Genomic DNA, 26,211 nt, shown 5'->3' with positions numbered 1-26,211 from the left:
AGGTCTCAGAAAAACCCTTTTCTGTGCATCTCTTCCAGACTGAATCTCTCTCTTGAAAAAGGGTGACTGAAATTCTGCATAATGTTCCCAAAACCATCACTGCCTTTCCCCAGCATGCCAACATTCCTTCTCTTGCTGAAACACCTCACATCACTGTTTACTCAACCTGCTTAGAAAACAGACATTTAGCCTAAAAGCCGTTTTAGCACTGCATTCAGTGACTAAATGAAAGTTCCTGAGCCACCAGATATAATTTAGGATACCTCTTTATGGTATGGTACGTTAGAGTCCTAAGTGTCAGCCTTACTCTACTTACCATGTAAAATGTGTGTGGTTTTAAAGGGATGTCTTGTAATTATTAGATTCTCTGGAGGCACCAGGCATAGATTGCTGGAACTCTGAAAGCACAGACGAGTCTTTGCACAAAAGACCTTCTATTCTCAGTAAAGATAATCCTACTCTATATTCAGTATGATTTTATTCACACATTCACATCCCCCTACTTTAAATCATCACAGCAGACTTTGGAAAAGGTATGAAATATAAATACAAGCACAGTTGATGTAGGCAGTAAATACATCCATATATTTAGAAAAGACCTCTTACATAGTGCATTCCTAGATGACAAAATGAGTCAGTGATTATCTAAAGCTCCAAAACTTAGAGGCTCCAAGGAAGACTGTTGAAAACTGGGGGAAAAGGAAAATTACACTGGCAATAGAGGATTTAGAAGGTAGCTTTTAATATATTACTAATTTATGCAGCCAATACCTTAAGCATCTTAATATTCCATACTAGGAAACTAAAATAACTTTTCAAATCCAAGTCCTTTAGATTGATAAAAAGTCACACATAGGCACAGAAATCTTCTCAACCTGATACTTACTGACAGCTACCCCATAATGTTCTCCACATTGGAACAAAGGTTTAAATGCACTCAGAGAGGACAGCTGCAGTGTTGTAAAGATTGCCTGAAATAATGCCATAAAAAAAAAGTGAAAAAAAAGGATCTGCTGCTGGGACACTGGGACAAAGCATTTCTGATAGAGAAAAGGTAGGGAGGAAATTATTTGTGATGGCCTAATTACATTAGAAACAACTATTATTCAGCTGGTTGAAGAAAAAGACCCAGTGTAAATGGAGGAAAGAACAACCCTTAGGTCAATTTGATATTCGTTTTCCTGCATGCAGAAAACCATTCCTCATGAGAACTGTTTCCTGTCATTATGCAAAAACTCATCATAAAAATAAATACCTCAGAGAAGCTGTTGTGAATTATCACTGACAGCGTTGGAGAGCCACTGCTGATACTGACCCTTCTGGAGGCATATAAACCACACTAGCAGTAGAGTTCCAATGGGAAATGTCCACAAACAACAGGTATATTTTGGCACCTATACAATGCATTTATGGCTATTGCTTCCCACTGGAAATAACAAAAATCATTTAAGCAGTATACAAGCTATCAGCTGTCATTGAATTAATTGCAAGGATAATCTCTAACCCTTCAAAGAGTGACTTTTTATTTTAAAGCAATGGTTTATAACTTGTAGGTCAGTACAGATGATGTTTTTCACAATATGCAGATGATCAGCATCTCAAGGAGACTCAAAATGAAATATTATTAACAATTTATGATTATTTCCATGCAGATACTGAATGACTAATTCCTATCATATTTTTCTGCAGTTGCAGGAGGGAGTGTTTCTGCACCTGTTTCTTTTTTCTCCTGCAAATCTAATAATCAGTAAATTGTACTCAGCCAGCTATTAAATTTCAGATCTATTAGTATATTTCATGCATTTAAAGACTGACAAAATGTGAAGTCATATAGCCACAATATAATGCCACAGTGATACCAAAAAAAGTGGTCATCAAGCAGTCAAAGCTTCACAATCTTGGATTTTGTTGCAATAACCCACTACATTAAAGCCAATATTGGATATTAATATACAAACTAGAGTACCTCATTAATGAAATAAAGCAAAAGTTTGGAAAAATATGAGCTGTTTCCACAGATACTTTTAAGAGCCTGTTGTTAATTAGAAATTTATGGAAAACTGATTAGTTTATGTTTTCACACAGAGAATAAGTCATCTTAGCATTTTGAGAACAGAAAGTTCATTTATTCATTAGTCATAAATCCCTATATTTTGTTCATACACCTCTATTGAACTGACTGCCTTGGGTCTGAATGAAATATAATTTGTGTTTTGGCAACACAATTATTTGAAGGCGTCAACAAACAAAATTAAACATTGCAAATAGTTCCAATTCTACCACAGCAGCTCTGTCAACCCGCCTAATAGAGTAATAATTATTCATTCACGTATTTATAGCCCAAGCATGACAGTTCAATGCCTTTATGCACTATTTTCCTCATCTATTTCCTGAAAATAGTAGATTTAAAGCATGTACATACATATACATACACATATGTGTATGCATATTCATACACATTTACTTCACAAAAGGCCACCCACATGGTTTGACAAATTTAGGTGGAGAAATAGGTAGGTAAGGGAGCTGTGGTGACCCAGCAGCGTTACTGATCACTGAGGCCACCCAAAATGTTTCACTGACAGATTTCTTAATGCTTTGCAAAATTCTGACTGTATCAATGGGAATGTTGCAAGCCATATTTCTATGTTAAAATGCCTCAGCTATTTCAGAAAATATAACCAGGGAAAAAAGGTGGATCAACTCAAAAAAAAAAAATAGCCAATTACTTTCTTCATTAAGAAGCCCTCATCCAGCCTACTTTGCAGCTGATACGTAAAATATTCCAAGGAGCTTTCCAGAGTGTCAGAAATTTGTGTTATAATTAGCATAGGCTTGCCAAGTTGATGGAAATTCCTCTCAATCAATCTCAGTCCCACTTCCAGTCTGATGTCGGTGCCATTAACAGAGCCTGAAGGGGGATCACATGTCAGTAGGAGATCACCTGAAAAGCAGCACAAAAGAATTCCAGACCCTGCAGCCAGTAGTTTGGCTTTAACACGGGGCCAGCTGAAATAGCTCTGTGGGGAATAAAGAAGACACTGTTTCACACTTTGCCATCAGCACGGATGGTGGGATTCAGCACACCCTCAGCGAGTTTGCTGACAGCACCAAGGTGTGTGGTGGGGTTGGCACTCCTGAGGGAAGGGATGCCATCCAGAGGGACATGGACAGGCCCCAGGGCTGGGAGGTGGCCCCAAACCTCATGAAGTACAACAAGGCCAAGAGCAAGGTCCTGCATGTGGCTGAGGGCAATCCCCAGCACAAATATAGGCTGGGCAGAGAACGGATTGAGAAGGACCTGCAGGATTTCCAGTCCCTAAAGGGGGCTTACAGGAGAGCTGGAGAGGAACATTTGTGAAGGGCATTGAGATAAGACAAGGAAGAATGGCTTTAAACTGGAAAAACATAATTTTAGATCAAATACTAGGAATAAATTCTTTGCTGTGAGGGTGGTGAGGCTCAGGTTGTCCAAAGAAGTTATGGATGCCTCATCCCTGGAATTGTTCAAGGCCAGGTAAGATGGGCCTTTGAGCAACCTTGTCTAGTGGAAGGTGCCCCAGACCATGGCAGGGGAGTTGAAACTGATGATCTTTAAGGTCCCTTTCAACCAAAACCGTTCTGTAGTTCTATGATTTTTATAAAATTTCAAAGTTGTGCACTTCAAAAGCATTAGTTTCTAAACTAGATCTCACATAGGTTCAATCTCAGTCAATTGTTCTTGATCCTAGAGTTTCAAGACTAAGACTTCCTCCCTAACCCTTTATGGCAGGTGAAGGATTTTTAGTATCTGGCTTCCCAAGAAGGCACATGGAAGTGGTCTCTTACCAGGAGCAGCAGGTGATTCATCAAGAGGAGACAGTGGCCATGCAAGAAACATCTAGTTTGGGGATTGAACTGGTGGACAAAGCTGGAGATGAAGAGAAGCCATGGCAGGAGCTTTTTAGAAGAGTGAGGCAAAAATAAAAAGACAAGAAATAGGATGAGTGAAAAAAAGTGGGGGCTTTTGCCTCATCAGAAAGTTATGAGAGGTATGGAAGCCAGCAGGCCTTTTTCAGAGAAACACCCTCTCCTAAAATGTGTAAAATTGAGCTGGCAGAGCAACATCTATGTATTCCTATACTGTCATAAAATAGATATTAACTTCCCTGCTTGCAGGTGTCCTCATCTTCCTCCCTTTTCTGCTTCATGGACATTCCCAGCCTCCCTATATTCTCACACACTCTGCTGGCATCTGTGTCTGCACTGCAGAGCTATTGGTCCAGTCCCAGCAAAATACCCCAGCTGGTGGGATGCATGCTTCCATAGGACCCTGCTTGTCAGCCAGGGAGTTACACTGAAAATATTCATTAACTGAACATTGTTCAGTCCCTGCAGCAGTTTTACACTATTTAATGCTGTGGCCGTGGATAGTTCTGGTAACTCCAGGAATAGAACCACCACCCCCTCACAGAAAATGGATTGTTTGACATCTTTATTAGCTTCACCCCTTGTTCTGTGGAGATGACAGCCGGTTACCTACACTGGCATGACTGGTAGGAAAGTAGGTAGAAGGAAAGCACAGCTGACAGCATCTTGCAGACCTGTGATGCTAAATCAGCATCAGAGCCACGTGCCCTCTCGATGAGGACGGGATGTAGAGTCGTGACAGTATGTTCTGAGGTGTCCCTGTGGTTCTCCCAGCTTGCTCTCTCAATGTTTCATCTCAGGTTATTAGTATTTATAAAAGCATGCCCTTAAAATAGCTTCATGGTGTTAATAGAAGCAAAAATAGCAGTTCCTGCACTTAAGTTGTTCGTAGCGGGGTAAAATAGGGCTAAGTTGGGCAAGAACAGAAATCATAATAGCGCAACCCAGTTTAAGGGTGACTTTCAAATCCCCTTCATGTCTTAAAAATCACTGACTTTAAGCTAAAATTTAGACCAGGATACATTCCTTCCTGCTTTACAGAAAACCCTTCTCCCTTTAAGAGGTGTAAGATTTGGGGTGCCTTTTGCTTAAAGACTGCTTAAATCTACTCTCTAAGTCTTCCACTCCAAAGAGCAACCATAAAATTCTCCAACTTCTGAAAACACATTTCAGAAAAATCTTTCAGATTTGCATTTGAAATGTGTAAAATAGACATGTGGACTGTAAAATAGATCCTGTTGTGGGTTGACCCCAGGTGCCCACCAAAGCTGCCCTGTCACTTCCCTTCTCAACTGGACAGGGAGGTGAGAGAAAATATTATGAAAGACTCATGTGCTGAGAGATCACACACCAATCACCATCATGAGCCAAATAGACCCCTCTTGGGGAAATCAATTTATCACCAATAAAATCAGGGTAGAATAATGAGAAAATAAAATCTAAGTCTTAAAACCCCTTCCCACCACCCCTCCCTCCTTCACTCTGATCTGTCTCCTCCCTTCAAGTGTCCCAGGGGGATGGGAATGGGGGCTGTGGTCAGTTCATCACTTATTTATTGTCTGTGCCACTCCCTCCTCCTCAGTGGGAGGACTCTTCACACTCCCTGCTCCAGTGTGGAGTCCCTCCCTTGGGATGCAGTTGGGGCACAACTCTCTCACCATGGCCTGCACCTGGCTGCCCACGCTGCAGCTCCTGGGGCACCTCCTGCCCCTCCTTCTGTGGAATGGCTTCTCTCACAGATTCTCACCCCCCATCTTCAGCTGCAGTTTCAGAGAGAACTGAAAAAAAAAATTATTCACCATCTATAGAATATGGAGAGGGGAGCATAAGAGGCATTGCATTTATTTTCCTAATTTTTAAGAAAATTATTTCTTAAATAGGCACAGCAGTCTGCATGTATCTATTCCAGGCACAGTGGAACAATGACCTTCTGGCACCAAAACTGATGAACTGTTCTTCTCTAGACAGTGTTGATCATGCCTCACTGAGAAATCCATGTCTTTTTTATTTTTCAAATTCTCTATATGTCTGTAAGTAGACTCCATGATTATTGCCAGACGAGCCACAGACAATATTTGAAGTAACATACTGCATGTTCTAGGACAAGACAAGAAAACACAGACTATTACAAGTATGTCCAAATTCCAACCTTACCTGACAGTGGAGTCGGTCTCAATCACATCAGTGATATATAAGTGAAGCTCTGGAGAAAGAAGAGAAAAATTAGTTACTTTATCATGCCTTGGCACAATGAAAAGTAGTTTTAAAAATTGATAATCTGAAAAACTTTATCATCAGGTTGTTTGAGACTGATACTTTTCCTGTAGTAAACTACTAATTGTCTGGAGTGACTGCAATATATTTCTTTAATAGGCTGGTTTCTTATTTACAATACTTTAATATTTCTTACAACTGTTGTTTCAGAAAGGAAACAACACAGTAACAGAACTGGGAGCTTTTCCCATTTTGTTTCCTTTAAAATTTGCAGTTGCTTTAGACAAAAATGTTTGTCTGTTTTGCTGATTTCTTATTTGCCAATGCTAAAACAATATCCATGTAAACTGCAGAGGCTGACAAATTAATTTTTGTGGTTTAGTATCAGGCAAATAAATCTTACCATTACTAATTATTTTTTGACCTTGCATAAGAGAATAGGATTAGACTGACTACAGCTGACACTGATTATGTGAGACAGGATGTTATTAAATCCCTTTGGGGAGCTTTTGAAAGATCCACCACATTTAGAGAAGAGAGCTTTTCTCTGTCTTAGCTCATTTATGGAGCAATTACATGTGACTTACTACAAAAATGATGACAGGAAACACACTGAACAAACAGCTAAAGTGGAATTTACACCACTCCCATCTCTGTCAAAACATCTCACAGGCTTAAAAAATTTTGTCAAGGTTACCTATAGCAAAGCCATTTTCTATATATCAGCAAAAGGTGTGAGATATATTGGATTAAGACTACATGGAGGAGAACTTGTAATGGATATGAAGGCAGCAGAGATTTCTCAGTGCTCAAATGGCTTCTTTGCACCAGGAGCCCAAATTTAATTAATTTTGCAGGCTTGAAAAGCCTAATGTTTTCATTTAAGCCATCTCAGGATTTTCGAGTTTTGTTTTTCATTAGAACACTCCTACAGAGGGTTCCTGGTGCATATAGTTTCTTATATGCAAAATGTACTCACTTGAAAAACCTCTGCTCATTCTGGAAAAACCTGTGGCTAAATTTCCTGTTATGTTTGATTGGACTTTTTTTTTCAGTATTAAGATTGCTCAGGTGACTTTTATAAGTAGTTTACAATTTTGTACCTAAAAGTATGCAAATACAAAATGGAGGTCTAGGTAAAAATCATTTCCATAACTGTTTTTCTACAACTGACTGCTTACCTAATATCCATAGCTGAGAATGCAAATGCGCAGTAAAGTGCTACAGAACTGTGTGTATTAAATATGTACACACTTATTGATTATGGCATTTACAGTTTGAAAACATGAGAAAAGCTGTTAAAAATGTAAAATCCAAAGTCATGCTGACAGTTCACTGCAGAACCAACAGTACTGAGGTGTTATATTGCAAAGATTTATTCTCACCCCAGTTTGATTTCAAAGTTGATATTGCTGTACATTCATGTGATGACAACACTTAATACTTAGGCCCTCACTTTTTTTTTTTTACTTCCTTGTGTGTCTTCACATACTAAATCCAAGTCCAATGTGGAGGAAGTTAAAAGATACTTAAATGTTTTTTCCTTAGGTACAACTCAGTGATATAACTAAAGCAACATGCTGGCATTCATTTACAGCTTTTCCTCAGGGTGTCTCAAAGACCATCAGCTTGCTGCCAGCAGTCCTTGACATGAAGCCAAACCTAGGGCAGACTTAGAGCAGTGGTAAGAGCCTCAGCAGGGTTATCCTTTCCCACGAACACTAAAATTCTCTGCTGCTCTCTGCAGCTCTCCTGCAATATGTCGTGTATGTAAAGGTGTGTCCACCTCTACATGTGTTAACCAGAAGGTCCCTACTTTGCAGTAACCACTGGTAATTGATGGTGAATACCAGAGGGTAGGATTTTCTGCATGTGTAGTGATCACTGACCACAGGGAAAGTTTATGCAAAGATTCTGGTTCATAAATATAGATATGCTTGCGTCCGGAAAAACTGATTTTCACCAAGTTTGTCCTTCAAGGAATGTTGTGTTGTATTTCTGATATTGCAAATGAATAAAGCAATACTCTATGAGGTGTTCTGCATGGCCAAGTACATTAGTCCTTACTCAGAATTTACTCAGGAAAAACCACCTTTGACCTCAGTAAGGATTTGCTTGACTAAGGACTGCACAGACTGTTGTGAGTCTTACCAGCATTGCTTGATGCTAATGTTGGGCAACAGTTCTCATTGCTAATTTTCCTGCCTCGTCCTTCTCCTGGGCTCAGGATCTGCTTTTGCTGTGTGTTATTCATAGCTTCTATTGCTAGTTCAGATTGCTTCTCTTTGTGCTTTTCTTTCCCAGCAAACGTTTTTTAGCTATTGTTCTGCTGCTGGTAGATGAGCACAGAACCTGGTATACAGGACTTGAACCTCAGCCCAGATTCAATTAACACTGTTAAAAATGTTCTCACTATGGTGCTCAGAAGAAATTTTGATGACCCTCTTTCAGTGAAGCACAAATTTGTTTAAACTGATGTTTTCAGAATGCAAAAATATAAGGGCTTGATTCACAAATCTTAAGACCAAATGCTTCTGCAGTAAAATAGATGGAGTAGCACCCATTTAGAGCCATCGAAAGGTCAATTGTAAATGCTTATTCTGCCCTACAAAATTCAGCCAAGTTACTAAATATGTGCTGTAGCATCACTCTGTTTTGTAATTTTAATACTGCTTTAAAGTAAGATATCCTGCACAATAATTAGTATCAAATTGTGCCATAGCCTTCTGATACAAAGCAAATCTAGCTGGGTTATCACTCGTATGTCTTATGAGCCATACCTAGCCATGGTTTATCCTCTATTCATGCTACAGGGTACGAAATTCCTGGGTGCCAACCTGCCTATGGCAACCTAGAATTCTCCAGGGCAGGCTCGCAAAATCTTCACCTACTCTCTGGGACAGGTAACTAATAAGTGATGTTTTGTGAGTTATGCTTTCTTTCTAACTTTCTGATGTCCGTAAAAATGTTTCATTTCTTCATGTTAGTCTGTGGTCTCTCATTGTTCAGCTCCACTGTGTTTTCTGGATTAGGGCAGTAACAGCAGATCTGTTTGTTGTAGTACTCTAGATGCTTGCCTCAGCCAAGCCTGTAATAATTGTTACTAACAGGCATAAAACCTGAAAGGTGTTGAAGAAGCTGCAAAATCCACAGCTGCCTCATACCAGTTAATCTCTTTTTCTGATAGAGTAGTTTGACAATGCAAGTGCATTACATTTCACTGTTGGTACCACAGTTATCTGGGCAGTTCACCCATCTTTCTTAATTGCTGGTATGTATATATATTCTCTTTCCTTTGTCAGGTTTACATTAATCTTGAGTCTCCTGGACTAAGGATTTTTCAATGCTATAGGTACAGTACACTGAAAGAATGGGGGAGTTATGACTGATTCTGGTTTACATTTCTATGCAGCATGTAGTATAAGTTTAAGTAATGACTCATTTTTCCATATTTTGCTTAAATTCTCTTCTACTTTTCTCCTGAATTCAATGTCTATTCTTTTTGCTTGGCTTTATTTCGAGTGGCAGATATGTAGAAGAAATGTCATTCAATATATTGTAATATATCTCAAAGTAAAAAAGTGATTAGGTTAAAAAAATAAAGACAGAGTAAGCTTCAGATTGGTTCCTGCAGTCTACTGATTTTCTCTAAATACAAGATGATAATGTGTGAGACGTTTCATCTTAAGAGTGCTGATAGTGTAAGAAAGACATAAGTGAGATTCTTTTTTATTTTTTTTTCACACGGTCTACACTCTGTGGAGCAAAAAAACCCCAGCAATCTTGGAAAAGTGGTTTGAAATCCTGCTTTTCATTCCCCTGGGATTCTGCAGGTACACTCTACTCTTACCTGGGTTTAGAAGATCTTGATGCAAAAAAAGCTTTGCTCTGCTCCTTGTTCTTGCTAAAAGCAAGAGATGACCAGTGAAGTGAAATACAATCCAGGCATAGAAAACTCTTTTACAAAATGTTCAACCCTAATTCCAACTTGGTTGAATATTTGAAAGTCCTTTAAAATTGGAAGAAATTCACACATCCATGGTATAATCACTGAGCTTGATCTTACATTCTGTTTTAAAATGGATGTCCACATGGAATCTCTGTGTCTTGGGATGATACTTAGTCATCTTTCCCTGGGTCTCACTTAAAATATATTTTTTTTCCCTACCACTATGGTCTACTTGTAGTTGTTACTTATGAAATTAAAAAAGCTTACTCTTGTAGAGGACAATACCACAGTTTATTTCCAAGTGTAATACAACTGAAAATGCACAAATCCAAAATTTTGCTCAACCTATTTACCCATTTCATAAAAAAAATAAAAATAAATAGCCATTGAAAGACAATTTTCATTTTGCCTACATGCCTTTTGAAAAGCTCACAAGGATCTAAATTTTTAGAGAAATTTTTGTATTTCCAGAAAGCTGGCTTGTTTCTTTCCTGTTGAGTAACTCAGATCTTAATCTCACTGTTTCAACATATCCAGACTGTAAAACAATATCTGAAAACTTGCTTTCTAGTTATATTGAAAAATATCACCTAGCTGAAGGAACTCATAAAAAACCCAAATGTTTGTTTGGTAAAATGAAAAATAGTGAGTATGACAAGTGTCAGCATTTACAAAATGAGGATAGGTCCTATTTTACCCAGCCTGATCTGATGCACCTTAACCTTTAAAAACTAATGAGAAAGCAGTAACAGTATCAGCAAGAGATTTCTAGTAAAAACCTAAGTTTTGATTAACCCAGAATGTTGAAGTAGTTCAGTTATAAGATGCCCAAAAAAAAAAAAAAAAAACCGAAAAAAAAATATAGCCTGTGTTTATGTAATCCACATCTCAATGCACAAGAGGAATTTTTGGGAAAGTCCAGAGTAGTGAATCTGCTTCCTCACTCTGTAAAAGTCCTTGGGTGCTACATCTGCTGGGGAGGTGGAGTCAAAGGGCTCCTGGGTCCCCTCTGGAGGAGCACATTATGCATTGCTTTTCACATGAAGAGTGTGAGCAGCTTTTCCAGGAACACCTGCTGCCTGGCTTCGACCCTCCAAACTGCAGAGAGATCTTTCATTTGCTGGCTCGCTCTAAAAGCTACCCAAGAGCCAGTGTCAAGGTGCAGGGCTGGTAACAAGAGTTTGGAGGCATGCAGTCCTGTTCCAACTTTTCCTGTTCTCCTTTCCCATACAGCCACAAAAAAAAGGTGACAAACCAGAGTCTTTACACTGAAAAGCCAGTGCAGCCAGGGGAGTAGGATAAAATACTGAACTAATAAATTATGACATTCAGCTGGGAGGGAAGTTGTGTGAAATGATGGCACAACATGCTGAGCCATGGGGAACTTGCTAGAGGTGAACTCATTTATACTCTTGCAGAGTAGAAGACTTCTCAGTTAACAAGTCCCAAAATAGTGTGCTGCAGTGTATAAAACAAGGTAGGGCTTGAAATAATTAGCCACAGATGACAGATGGCAACTCCTTTCTCTTTTTTTCTTCTTTTCTTTTGCTGTAATATCAAGTTGATCAAAGAGCTGAGGATCATTTGTTATTGTAGGAAAACTAAAAATATCTTGAAATATTCAGGCAAAATAAGTTCATTCAGGTACGAGCCAGTAGCTCCCATTGTTCAACACTTTATATATGAATCTATGTGTAGTAATAGTTTCCCTCAGGAATCTGAATTGCATGTGCACAGCTGAGAGTTTGGGTGTGTCCTGGCTTAGGAGTATTATTTAATCAATTTATTAAATCAAATTGCTAATTTATTTAATGTAATTGTTTGCCCCATGTTAACAAACCAATGATCTATTGTACTGGAGCCAGAAAGCCCTCCAGGAAAGTGCCCAGAGCTCACCTCTCTGGCAGGTCACTTGAGCAATGTCATACAGTGACTGTGTGTGAGGGGAACCAAGTGCTAGGGAGCAGAGGCTGCAGCAGAACTGGCTGCACCCATGATCTCTGGAGGTGTCTGAAGGGGCAGTGCTGCCTCTCACTCCAGGCAGGAGCGGCATTTCCACCTGGGCTCTTTAGGAGTAACACCTGGCGAGCATGGGCACTGTTTTAAAGGCAAGCACCTATGGATTCAAGATAGAGACACAACAGGAGCTTCTGTCTGGCATGACTTCAGTCACACAAGAGGATCAGAGCACAACTGTAACAGATATGGTCAAAAGGAGAATTCAGTAATTTGCTCAAATAATGTAATATACACTGCTCATAAAGGAAAAAAGCTGTAGCATCTCCAGACCCAGTAGCAATTCTGTCTGACTGGTTCATGAGCCAGAAGAGTATATTTGATTTTTTCAGCTCCTTAGCATAACCTTTCTGATGAAAGCGTTAAGCCAACACACCTAAATGAGTCCCTTGAGCAAGACAAAGATGAATTTCAAATCAAAGAAAAGAGAAAAGGATTGGGAAAGGAAGGAAATAGTGTAGATGAGAACAGAAATTATAACCTCTGTCCGTTAACCTATGTCTCGGTGTTTTATACCAAATAAAATAGGAACAAAATTCTATCCCTACTGCTAAAGCACATTTCTCCAGTATTCCCCTACCACACTTCCAACCTCAGTCCTTTAATAGAAAGAGTAAGATCAATTTCAGATTGCTTCTGGCCAGTGGGCTTCACCCATTCTCATTACATTCCTATTACACATAAACTGCACAATTCAGGAGGAACCACACTTCTGTTCCAGCACAGCTTGATCCAGATGAATCGGGGAAATAAACAGACAAAAACAAAAGTGAGAAAGGTTTAATAACACAATTAAAATATAACTTTATAAGCTTGTGAGCTGATGTGGCAGGCTGCTCTCAGTAATTTCCAGAGGGAGTGCTTATCCATGACTACAAACCAAAGCAATCTAGAAGCTGGCCACTCAAAGCTGTAAGGAGAGCTACTGCAACTGAAGGCAGCCTGCTTAATCATCTGGAGAGCTCTCTTTAGCTTTCTAATCACAAATTGAAGTCTACCTCTAATTTTGCTTCCTCAGTTTTTCAATACCTTACTATTTTTTCTCCTTTCTTATCGCCTCTCGGTAGTCTGGATTCCCTAGTGAGATGCAATGCAGACGGGTAGGATTCTGAGAGACATTAAAAAGCAGACAACAACTGCTCAACAACTTCAAATAACTTTCTGTCTGAGGCAACCCACCCCCCCCCAGTAGCCTGGGTTATATCCTATTTGTTGCAGTCAGCCTTTGCTGCTGGTTTTCTTACCCTTTTGAACCCTGCAACTTTACACTGCAACTCACGATTGCTGCTATCCAAACATTTTGTGCAAACTTATTACCCTCTGGGAAGCCAGGACATATCAGCTTTCACAGGGGTGAAACTTTTTCCAGGCTCATGGGAACAGCAGAGTCTGGACAGAAAGCAGTGAAGATCCCTTAATCCCTAGGAAGGGTCAGGTTCATTCTGATTCTGCTCTCTTGCACAAATGCTGTCTGAAGTTTGCCACACCAGAAGTTTCCTTCCTCCTCTCCCAGTTTAACCAGCTGATTCATTTCAGATGTTCTCCAAGCACTAGGCAACATTTGAACAATGCAGAAAATATGAAGCAGGGCATGAACATGAACAGAGTCTTTCATTATGGTAAGAAAATAAACATATCCTTCCTACCTCTATAGAACCAGCCAGAAAGCATGTATCCCTTCTGGAATCCCATGCTGGTTTTCTTCTCTTGGACCCATATTTTCCAGCTCTCCGTCCCTTCATTTTCTAGCAATACAGAGAAAAAAATTGAACAGACACAGTCCTTATTAACTTTTTTAGGATCCCTTACTGAGCCTAAAGGTTTGCATTTAAGCCACTGCTACTAAGAGTTTACCTGCCAGAGCTGAAAAGAATTAGTTTCCACTTCAAGGAGAGCCTAATAGAGGCACTAGGAGGCAACTTGGAAGAAGGCAAAGATCATAGTAACAATTTCTGCTGCTTCCACTCCTTCCCTCTGCTTTAGTCACCTTTGAATTTGGGCACAAGGCTCCTGCTGTTTTGCTGTGCACTGCATTCATTTCTCACATACTCAGGTATTCAACCTCAGAAGTGTCTCATAAGCAAAAATGGTCATCTCATTAACAGGAGACAGAAGCATATCTGGAAGATTCCAGTTCCAAATCAAGTTAGCAGGAGTATTAAATCAGTGCTCAGAGATTTGGCTCAGCCCTCCAGTCTCTGCTCTGCCCTTGCACCAAGCAGTGCCAGTGCACATCCTGGTTTGTAAATCCACATTCTTCCCTCTCCATGGGCTGCTCTGTACCCTTACTTAGTGCCCTGCACATTACACACTCCCTGGTCACAGGTCTGGATTCTCATGGCTCATTTTCACTTGCCCGTGGTATTTTTCAGTACACTGGGGGAATCAAAAATGCCTGCTGAAAAACTTCATTTAAAATAATCAAAACATCTTTAGTGTCTATTTCTGAAAGCTGAAATTTTATTTGTGGTATTTCTACTCAACCCATTCAGAGCCTTAGGTTATGGATAGCACCTTTAAATAAAGGAAAACTTGTATGCCTTTATTATGAGTACATTTTAAAGATCTTGTCACGTTTCACTGACAATAATGGCATTCACTTAAGACAACTCAGTGCTGACAGATGGTCCTCTAAGGGTTTTTTGCGTGTCAACACATAACTGAATTTTTGTATCTTAATCACCTGATATTTCAGTTAATACTGGATGCTCTTGTTGGATAGATGTGTCTGTGGGCTTCTGTTATTTGTTACTGAGGGCATCCTTCTGCAATGGAGGACTGTCAGATCATTATAACCAAAGCATAATGCAGTTTCATTTTGAAGGGAAACCACTCTTTTCTACCTCTTTTGAATAAAGCCAGTACAGTTTAGACACATTTACCATGTGATATATCAGGTCTGAATTTTTAGTTGTGTGAATTATGAAAGAGTGAGGTACTCATGTCCGAAGTAAAGAAAAGTTACTTTCCAATATCCAGGTATGCATCTGGTTTAGCTGTATGAACTCTGCAGGTGCCTCAAACAGGTTTTCATGGTAAGGATCTATCCCACAGCACTTGGCACTTCAACTGCTAAACATCTTTTCCCCACCTCCCTTCCAAATGACTCCCTTTAATTTTTCTGATAAAGGCTCCCCCTCCTCTGGTTTAAATTCTGTCAGAATGCCTAGAACCTAAGAAAAGGACTCTGTTACTTGTTTTATGTGTCCATCAGTCATTTGGAAACTATCTGAGCTCCAGATTTGGATCACCCACACATTTGTTTTGAAACATATGTACAGGCCTTCCTTCTCATAATCCAAACCCAGTTCAGGTTGTTTATTTTGAAAGCACGTACTGCAAAGAAAATTCAAATTATTTAATACTTGCTAAAAAACTCCTGCAAAAGTTGTCTTTCTAAATGTTTGTATATATATCTACAGGAAAGAGAGATCTGCATGCAATTGGATCAGGCAAACTGTTCATGCTCCAAAGTTTCACATATAAGTAATTTCTTCAAAAGTAATGGAGAAATTTGGTGGATGTGCTATAATGAAAAAATCCTGATAGACCATGGTAATTTTTTTTTTTTAAATAGGTAAGCTGAACAAAGTCTGTGTGAGCCCGAATTTACAGAAAAATGCCTATTGCAGAACTTGGATACACGTTTGCTAAACAGATTTCTTTAAGTACAAATAAAACTTCTTAATAAAGAGTGCAAGAAAATTGGGATTTGCGAGCTTGACTCTGAGTCTGAGCTGCAGCATGTAATCTTTTTCCTCAATAAAATTTATAATTTCTAGTCTGTAGCTGGATTCTCAGACTCTGGATCTTGACTTTGTAATTTGATCCCATCCCCCTCCTAATCAGACAAAGCAAGAGCAGGTTTAGACACAAAAACTGCAGACAAGAAAGATAGTTTTGGCATTAACCTTTTGAAACGGTGACCCTGAGCATGTAACACATAATCAAAACTTGATTAACATAGAAATCCAATTACTGCTTCATTAAAAACCTTTCATTAATCTAGAAAACACTTGTAAAATGCTTTGACTTCATTTCCCAACAATTACAACTTGAAAAAATGTTGTTGAGGGGTCAGATTCAATGTCACAACTGTCATCTCAAAGCTATTCCTCCTAAGCTGGGGTTTGGGTGCCTTTCTTGCTGCGTGTCTACTTAGGGCAACATGCAGACCCATTCCAGAGTCATGTCCAGCAAAGATGTGCTGGAGTGAAAAATCCTGGGTAGTCTAGGCTACCAGGCATGGGTCATCAAGAGCTGCTGGAGCCAAAAATTCCTGGGAATTTTCAAAATCAAGTTGTCAATGCAGTCCAGCTCCATTGAGTAGTAACCCAGGAGTGCTGAGGACCTGCTGGCATCTCTGCCAGCTGTGAACATCCCCAGAGTTCTCTGCTCCCACCTTGCTGCTCCCTGGGGTGTGAGCTACAGGTGAGGAGGGTGCCTCCCAGAGCCTTGCCTCTTGCCTGGCTGATGATATTCTTCTCTGTGGTGATCAGCTGCATCCAAAAATCCGAAACAAGAGCAGGTGTGTGGATGGCTGCTTTCCTTGAGCCAAACAGCCCATCTCTTTGCAGAGATCCACAGCAGACTCACGGTGTTGGGAAAGGGCTTCCAAGGTCACAAAGCTGCCTCGAGCCCTCTGCCTGCCTGCCATGTCTGTCATCAGTGGCCCAAGTTGGCATGGCATCACTGGGTGCACAGGTCCTCCCTTGGCCTTTCCCAGAGACCCTCTCCTGATCTTTATCCTCTTTCACAGAAAACACCTCATATGGTTGACTGTTATTGACCTTTCCCTAGAGAAAACCCCACCGGGTGAAAGAAGAAAACATTATTTTTGAAATTCTGTTCAGAACACATTTTTAAAATTTTTGTCAGTTCTTCCAAACTCCTGATCCTATGAAGTGTTTTTTTTTAGAATGTGACACATCACAGACATGAAGCAGATCTGATAAACAATTTAGAAGCATTTAGTGGTTCATTTTTGTGGGCCCCCACACCATCTAAGCAAACAAGAAAGGAAATACTGTTACCTCATGTCATACACACAGAACTGAGTCAGGAAGAGGGGGAGTCATCTGATGAGATGTGATTGTCTGCGTCTGAGATACTTGACTCGATTCCCTTTGTAAGGAACGGAAATGGAGACTTCCAGATTTGCGTCAGCTCATCTAAAAGTAGGCTTCTAAAATAGGTCAGATTAATTTCATCCTGGTGGTGCCTGCTCTTGACTAAGAACAGGAGCCAAAACTGACCAGCAGTAGGCAAGCTCAGTCTTGTCTTAACTCTCTTGAGTGGTGTAGCCTTTGTCAAAGCCATGTTCAAAACTCAGAGATCCAAAAACCAGTCCAGGTTAGTTCCTTCTTACACATTCTTTCTTCCAAGACAGGCTTTTTACCCACAAAATGCAATTACTTCTACTTAGGATTTCACAGCTGCGTTAAAATGACTGTTTCACTAGACAGAAATCAGAACTTTGATATGGGTGTTTTTCAGTATTTATATGGCATGGGCATCTATCACTGCTACTTTCCCTCCTAAAACCATTAATCAATTTTTTTCACTCACTTCAGGAGCAGTGTGAAGGAGTGTAATCAGTCCATTCAGAGAGAACTTCCCTAGTTCAGAAAAAAAAGGGTTTGCTCTGGTTTTAAACAACATTGCAGAACCATCTAAAGCCAGAGCCCTGAAGTGGCAGGCAGGCATGGAAAGGGCTGCTGAAGCAGTTTGGCCAGTGCGGTGGAGATATGGGGTTGGTGGAATGCTCCACTGATGGGGCAGACCCATAGACATCACTCTTATGGAGTAAAGGTTCAGGGAGCACCCTCTTTGTGGGCCACCTGAAGGGAGAAGGCTCCAGAAATCATCTGGCCTCCAGGCAACTGAGCGCCCCCAGCTTTGCGTGCCAGCACTCCTTTGTCATCAGCCCATCTGCCAGGCAGAGGAGCTCGCAGAAGATCAGACAGGTACAATGAAAACCTGCTTGTTTGCCAGCACACCTTCCTCAGAATAGGCCCTTATCATGTGGCATCTCAGCTTTGTCTGAAATCCAGTGGGAATGTGTTCACCTGGAGCTTCTCCAGCCAGCACTACAGATTAACCCTGACCAACAGCTGCAGGCTGAGATAATGTTTGTGAGCACAAATTTCTGTGCAAATATATGTTTCATCTATTTTATACTTTTTATGAATATAAACAGAGCTAATCAGTGAAAATAACACTTTGGAAAGTTTAAAGACCTGTTTTTATTAACCTTGAAAATTGCTTCCCTTAAGGGTTTTCTTTCACCAGTCTAAATATTTAATATTGTATTTACTGTCCTTGTTGTTAAAGAAATATTTTAATGAAGCAAGGTGGGTAATGACTTGCAGACCACTGATTGTCACAGGAGCAGGATATTAGAGATCATTAAAAGGAATAGGCAACCCCTTATGCTAAAGGTGGAATAATCTACAGGACCTTTGAGCCTGCCCTGTAGTTCCATACTCCTTAAAGCTGTCAGAGTTTCAAGAAGACTATGGAATACAGGATTTGTGTTTTCTAAGACATAGCACTACCAGATAGCTAAGACATAGCACTACCAGAATACTTTTTATTTGCAAGTAAGTCCTGCCCTTTCTCCTGCCTGTGCTTTTTTCCATTTAATTATTTTCTTAGTTTTACATATATATAAAACTAAAGAACTATGGGGATCAACCATCCCCATGGACATAAATTATTAACCAAATATAGTGACTTAGTAGCTTTAAAAAATTGTGCCATGAACTTTTCTAATTAACTGGTATGTGAAAAGCAGAAACAAAATGCAGCTAATTTATGGAGTTGGTTGGTTGGATTGAAGAAAAGGGAAAATGCTCAATGATTGACTTTGTGACTCCATGTTTTGACTTTTTATCTTTTCCCTCTTTTCAACTCTGATTAAATTACCACTATCAAATTTACAATGGTACAGAACAAAATTAAGACCTCCTCATGAAAACTTCAGATTTCTAGAACAAAAAACACAACACAGCATAAGAAATGAGAATCCAAGCATGTCGTTATGTGATAACACTGGAAGATAATGGTAAGGGGAAGGTTTCCAAAGAAAGAACATCTGTTTCATGATATATGAAAAAAAAAAAAAAAACCAGCAAAACAAATAAAGAAAAATCTCATTAAGTACCTTAGATTAGTACAAAACAAAAATTGAAACTCTCATCCTGTTATTAGAGATGCAGGATTTGATACATTACATCCTCTAATTCTTTCTGCTGTTTCACTCCTTGCTTTGCCTTTGCTTCGCAGACACTTGTTCCTATAGAACCAAAATCAAGAGAAAACAACAGGGTTTACCTCAAACTGGTGATGTATCAAATCATGCAGAAATCAAAGCCATCTTGGGAATCCTGGGAAATCTGCTCTCAGTGTAACAGCTATTAGTACCCATTCAATGGTTACACTCTAAGATTTGGGGAAATTTCCCTATTGTGCCATTCACAAGCATAACTTTCATTGTGCCATTGCTTAAAGTTAGCTCTTTCCAGAACTTGCTTGACTCAAGATGAATATTAAGGCAGATGGTTTAACACTTTCCCAACTGGGGTCTTTTCTCTCTTCCTTTTTCTTCTTCCATAAAAGTGACTGTAAGTTTTTTGCCACTCAGCATATTCATGTCAGAACATAATTCTTTCCTTCTAAAATTCTTGCCTTTCCATCTAATAACTTGTATTTTAATAAGGGCTCACTGTTATGCATCTACTATTGTATCTTAAATAATCCCATCATAAATCAGGAACTATTTCCTATCTAGAAATAATTATATAACCTCTTAAAAACAACCAGCTGTTTTAGCATGCATCAGATGACTCAAAATACACAGTGAGGAGGCATTTTCCTAGGTTTGGGAGAGTTTAAAAATGTCACCCCATCTTTCCAGCATGGGTGGAAATGAATAGATCTTTTCAGAATTATGTTTTGTTGGTTGAGAATAACTTTCATCTTTGAAGCTGCCTGAGTTATGCTTTAATCAGTGGAGTTTTATTCTTTTTTTGAACAAAGTTACACCTGTGGTTTACCACCCAAAACATCATGTGGAAGAGTCCATGTATACAGACTGTTTCAGTAAACTTCACTAGAATAGTATTGATTTTAATTGATTGAATAATCTCATTCTGAAAGCTAAGAATTCAAGCATTCGAATACTTTGAAGAACTTCAAGGGAGAAAGTGAGCTGGAAGTTTATCCTTCTAGCATAAGCTTCAGCCTGCCAAAACCTACCAAAATGTCCAGATCTGAATCTAAAAGCACATTTTGGCATTCCAGACCAGCACTGCCTTCTACTTCAGGATCAAGCTTTACCAGAACTCAGATTTTTAATCCCAAATTTCCCTGCATAGACAGGCCTAGGCACACTGGCCTATGCAGAAGCTACTTCATTGCTCCTGCTTACTCTTCTCTCAACTGAGACCCAAAGCAAGTACCTACATGAGATTGTAGAAAACAAAGTTATTGGAGGTGATTAACTTTCCCTTTTTTCCTCTTGTACTAAGCAGTCTCCAGCTATTACTAACTTAAACATCCCAGGCATTGCCATTATATTTGTACCTCAATAGCTCCTCTTCCTCACAAAGTTTGCACTCCCTATGTCCAGTGCAGGACAAACTTCCCAGTGCAGTAGGATGCTCTAACCTTCCCTGATCGGGCTTAACTTGCATTAACTGCACTTGTCCAGCAGTGTTAGCCTGGGCATTTTTATCCAAAATCATAGCTGCAGGACCTGCAGTTTGTTTTCTTGTACAAATCCTGGCAGTTAGATTTTTAGACCAACAGAAGACTTGAGATCATATCTCTTTTCACTCTAAGCAGTTTTGACACTGTAACTGCCACTTTACAGAAGAAAATTAGAGTTTCCAGGCTACAGGAAGGAAAACTGACCACTCTTGTTTCCCAAGATGAGCAGAGGAGTAGCAGGAACAGGCCAGAAGCAGAGCAAGTGAAACCTGGTATGATGGGGCAACATTGTCAAATGAGGACACGTAGAAATGAGCAGCACGGGTTCTCAGCTCCCTAGGTAACTTTGGAGTTTAATTCACCAAGTGAAATACAAAAATTAAATGGTTATATTAAGTGGAGCTGCATTAAATGTCTGAATTAGAGTATATTATTTTAAGGGAATTTAACCACAAGTGGTAATCTAAGTATAACTGCAACCACGCAATATGTGCAGCTGAAATAGAGCGCCGTGTTGGCAAACATTGGGCTGTTTCCTAGCTCAGAGCTGCATGGATCAAGCAAGCAGCAATTGTAAGGCTTTTGCATTAACTTACTGAGCTCCTATCACAGCTTGTGAAGGAGCAGCCAGTCACGCTGTAGACAGCTCAGATAAGTGTTCCTTGAAGACTGACATGTTGTTCCCAACTCTCTTGTCTAATTAAAGACCCAAAATATTATTCCACTGCAGCTGATGGCAGCACTCACTTGACATCAAAGGGAATCGAGATTTGCCATTCATTTATGAAGAACTATTTTTACCATATGATTAAAAAAAAGCAAGGCAATTCACAATGCATCCCGTGGTAGCACTTTGTGTCTAGGGGCTGGCAGACCCCAGTTCCACAGTGCCTCAAAGGTCCCTCTTGGAGCCAAGAGATCAGCTCCACAACGAGGTTGCAGTGTATGAACCAAGTTCCAGTCATCTCCAGAGATCCCAGCTCTGGCAGGAATCCCATCATGCTGTTCAACTGGCAAACATGCTGGAAGACTGAAGAGCTTGCAAACTAAATAGAAAAAGACACAAAAAACTCCATTGTGCAGATGAGAAGGCATATGCCAAGTGGCTCTCCTGAGTCTCCTGCTTTGTTTTGTGTAAGACTGTAGCTGAAGATAGTTTACAATCAGGGCATAAGTGCTGAAAGAGCTGTGAAAAATTAGGGGTTACACCTGAGTCTGGAAAGCCTTGGCTCCCAAATAAGTGGGGGAAAATGGGAAAGATCTACAACCTTAAAATTGTTATATTATTAATTACCCTTCTCCAGATGAAATGCTGAACAATAAGGTCTCAAAAAAGGAATAAAATAAGACAAAACTTTCTTCCTCCACAGAATTTTAATTTGGATTTTAGGCAAGGAAATATTTTTGCATAATTTATTGTTGCTGCTCTATAGAGACTTGCTGCTTCAGTCATAGTATGGTAAGGTAATTCTAAATGGAAGGTCCTGTGTGAAACCAAACTCTAGACTGTGTTTTGTATTTTAATGAAGATTCTTTCACAACATATTCCATTCTGGCTAATGAGGTAGTAGCAATAAGTGCACCAGAAAGGACAGATGGAAGATAGTCAGCTGTCTGAATCAGAAGATTTTCAAAGTGCAGTAAACAAATGAAGCACACTTTTTTGGCTGGAGGCCAAGCTATACTCTAGGGAACTGGTCAAAGAGTGGATCATGAAAAGCTTTTTGAGAGCAGCTAAATTCTACAGCTGTGGTCTTTGTTTTTCTAGTACTTTGCAAGAACAGAAGGGGGAATTACGAAAGCGCCTATCGTACACTACCCATAAGCTGGAAATGCTTGAAACAGAGTTTGACTCTACACGTCAGTATCTTGAAATAGAATTGAGACGTGCTCAGGAGGAACTTGAAAAAGTAACTGAAAAACTGAGAAGGTTAGTAATGAACTTTTTGAAATAAACAGAGTTACTGGAATTTTAAGAGTGGCTGTATTAAAGATTTATGTAAGTAAAAGCAAACACAGTTGCAAACATGCGTGATTTATTTATTAATTACACATTGTGTTTTGTATTTAATATATAGATTTCATTTACCTGAATATATATTGCATGCCACATAAAGGTATTTACATGTGATATGTAAGATGTCTTTGTACTAAAAGCAAATATGCAACTAGAAATGCACCTATATGTGTGCAAATATGACATTATTTACGTAAAAACATACATGCGGGGTAGTGCCATATGGCATTACACGCACAAAAGTTATAAACCCACTACATATATATAGATATATTATTTATACTCTCTATATATAGATAAATCTTTTATTTCATGACTTTGCAAATTTTCTTTGTTTAGACTTCATTGTGCTGATACAAGAGAATAGAATTTGGCTTTCCATCACTCATAGCTGAGACTATGTTCAATTGAAACAACATTCAGGCATTTTGCATTATAGTACAGCAAATAATCTCCTTTTTAGTCTCAAGCACAATGGAATGATGCTGAAAAGCTATTATTTAAAACTGTTGTAGCTGTGGTACAGTGCTGCTGCAAATTGGGAACCTAGTTAATGTTAGTGATAAATTATGTTAAGCTTGTGCTCCTGACATTCCTGGCACTGATTAAAATGGTCTGTAGACTTAGCCTAAAATTTATCATGATACTTAATATCCACTTTTGCATTCGTTCTCAAAACTTCTGAAACTAGAATTATCCACTTACACAGGAATGTATTTTCATGTCTTGTGAGCCTTTCTTAAACTGATATCTTAATAGAACAATTTGATGAATTCATTGGATGACTCAAAATAAAATTCAGAATAAATCATTCCAGGGCAATACCCAAAGAAATATTTTTCATTCCTTGTGGAAGGCAAAAGCCAAACCAAAACAATGACACAAACCACCAATAAACTGAGTCAATGAAACCATTTTATGCAAATTTTAAACAGAATGAGTCTGCAAGATCTCAAATTAGAAAACAGCCTAGTGTGGTCTTATAACTTAAATGCTTGTCTAACTGGAGATGCTTCCCAAAATGAGACTAAAATATGCAGATGTTGTGGTGATTTTGAAATCTACACACATCTATCAAGAGCAGTATGGAGGTTCTCCAATTAGTTGTCTTGTCAAAAATATTTTTCCTATTTTTTCACCTAGAGCAGAGCCACTGAAAGTAACTTCATTCTTGATGTAGTTTTGCTTCAGTACATTCCAGGACAGGGAACACTGGTGCTCTTTTCTCTTGCAGCATCAATTTGGGCAGCTGCCATAAAGCAGCAGAGGGGCTGTCCATCCCACTTCTGTTAAATCAGATGGGCTCCCTGCTCAGTAGAGAGCCTCTTATCAGCTGCACTGGGCACCAATGAGTTAAGCACCCTCTGAAACTCAGGTCAGGGGCTCACAGCCAAGTCTAGAACTCACACCAGAGCATCACATTAGCAGAACTGACTTTCCAATATTCTAATGGAACATTGTACCATATTATGAAGAAAACTTATATTAAAAATTATGTTTCAGGCAGGTGATTACTCCCCTGAAGACATATCATAATGGAAGCCAAAAATATTTTACGAGGTGAGCTTTAAAAATGTTTCTATTGAGAATAGCAAGGCATCCTGCAAGCTGAACATCTAGATTTGTCAGCCTGGAGAAGGATAATGTCTGGAAAAAACCTGTCATCCAAAAGCCTGTCAGCAACATGTCACAGAGGAAAATCAGTGTGAGAAAAACAAAGAAGTAGAATTAGTTTCAATTATGTGGCTCTTCCTTTATTCACTGCACAGGGAGAGAAATTCATCCCCCCATAGATGAATAGACCCTGTGAAACAAGATCCCACTTGTACACTGGTGAACATTTCTGTTATTAAATTTCCTTTTCTGTAAAGTGCAGGGTTTTTTTTTTTTCCAAGAGGCTGGATGACTATCCTTTTGTAAACCTTTCTGAAAGTCTTTGTCTTAATTTATCCAGAATTGCCTGTGCTGTTGCTAGGCTTCCCCGATTTTACTCAAGAGAGGAGGTCACTTGTGTGGCTCAATGGTCAAGTTTTCAACCTCTCTACAAACATTCAGACATGGTCTCTTTCTTTTTTCTCAGTGGGAGAACAGTGCTAACTAGATTTGAAAATTACAGCAGTAGAGCATAGGTTCAGCTTTGAAAAGTGACTGAAAAGACAGGAGATTTCATATTCCTTGCAGTGGTCCCTTATCTGACATGGTCAGCACAGCTTTTATAAGTTAAAATCTAAAAAATTTCAAAATCCAAACTTGGAATCACATCTGGACTCCAAAGTTCACTTTGGGTTTCTTCCTTGAGGCCTTGCCCTGGGTAACAACTTGATGAGGTCCCCATTATATCTTTTACCAGAAAGTAGAGTTATTTTAAGACATGAGAAGTAAACTCATAAAAGGATGTATTTAGCACTGAGATTAGCCCACACATATAATTATTTCACCAAAAGCAAGACATTTCACAGACTGAAGGGGTGTTCTGAACAGGAATACTGGAGGAAAAACTATTGTATTCGTAAGAATGTTGGTATAACTTGTGATAACAGAGAGACGAAATTTTTTTTAACAAGAAGCTACTCTTTCAAGAGTCACTTTTCAAAGCTAACTACACTCTAGAAGAAATTATCTTCTTTAAAGAAAGTCATCCCAAGACTAAGTTTTACTTTAGATGTATTGGCCTTAAGAGGGCTTGAGATTGAGTGGAAGCAGAGAAATAGAGGCTTTTGCAGACTCCCTCTTCAGTGGTGATCTCCAGCCTTAGGGGCTGTTGTCTGGTGGGTTGGAGCACAGACACCTGACACGTTCAGTATGGTCAGAATATTTTTCATGAGGCCCTTATTTGGTCAAGAATCTAAACCTTTGTTTAATGGATGCACATATGTGCACCTGAGGTGACATGAGTATCTCCTAATGACATGAAGAACACAAAAATACACCAACACACTAGAATAGATTATCAATTCACATGACTTTATCCTTATAGCAGTTTTGCAGCATAGCGAAGCCAACCCTTCATTTTATTTTCAAGACTAGATTTACAAAGTTAAAATATTTCATACTTCACAATGTTCGGCCTGTCTGGGTGTATTTTTTCTGCAAACAAGGTTAAGTTACCATTTGCTCATCAGATCATTTTCAAATTTGAATAATTTTTCCTACTTTTTATTTCCCCTTCCCTTTATTGTACAGTTTTGCCTAAAGATTGATCTGACTCTGTTCCTCTTTTATCCCTTAAACACTTTCTTCCATGTATTTCTGGGTCCATTTCTCTCCTTGCCACCTACATTTGCTGACACTTCCTTTGGCACAGTGAATTTCCAATTTGGGGTTTATACATATACGTGCATGCGTATGTGCTTGTGTACATGTGTATGTGTTTGTGCTTATTTTGACTACTTTT

General features: G+C 39.2%; 1 protein-coding gene across 3 annotated transcripts in view; it reads left to right on the top strand.

The window, feature by feature from the left end:
- Window positions 1-26,211, top strand: part of BEGAIN (brain enriched guanylate kinase associated) — a 113,641-nt gene that overhangs the window by 31,140 nt on the left and 56,290 nt on the right. The window contains exons 2-4 of one of the 3 annotated variants that reach the window (XM_030949856.1): window positions 8,937-9,026; window positions 22,569-22,730; window positions 24,321-24,377. In XM_030949856.1, coding sequence (XP_030805716.1) covers window positions 8,937-9,026; window positions 22,569-22,730; window positions 24,321-24,377 — 309 coding nt within the window. The remainder of the gene's footprint in view (window positions 1-8,936; window positions 9,027-22,568; window positions 22,731-24,320; window positions 24,378-26,211) is intronic. The other 2 variants (XM_030949858.1, XM_030949857.1) reach the window with 2 other exon arrangements.

Source organism: Camarhynchus parvulus, chromosome 5, assembly GCF_901933205.1.
Source record: "Camarhynchus parvulus chromosome 5, STF_HiC, whole genome shotgun sequence".
In the NCBI taxonomy this organism is placed as follows: domain Eukaryota; kingdom Metazoa; phylum Chordata; class Aves; order Passeriformes; family Thraupidae; genus Camarhynchus; species Camarhynchus parvulus.
Note: the sequence above shows the minus strand (reverse complement) of the source record. Positions and strands in the feature narration are given on the sequence as shown.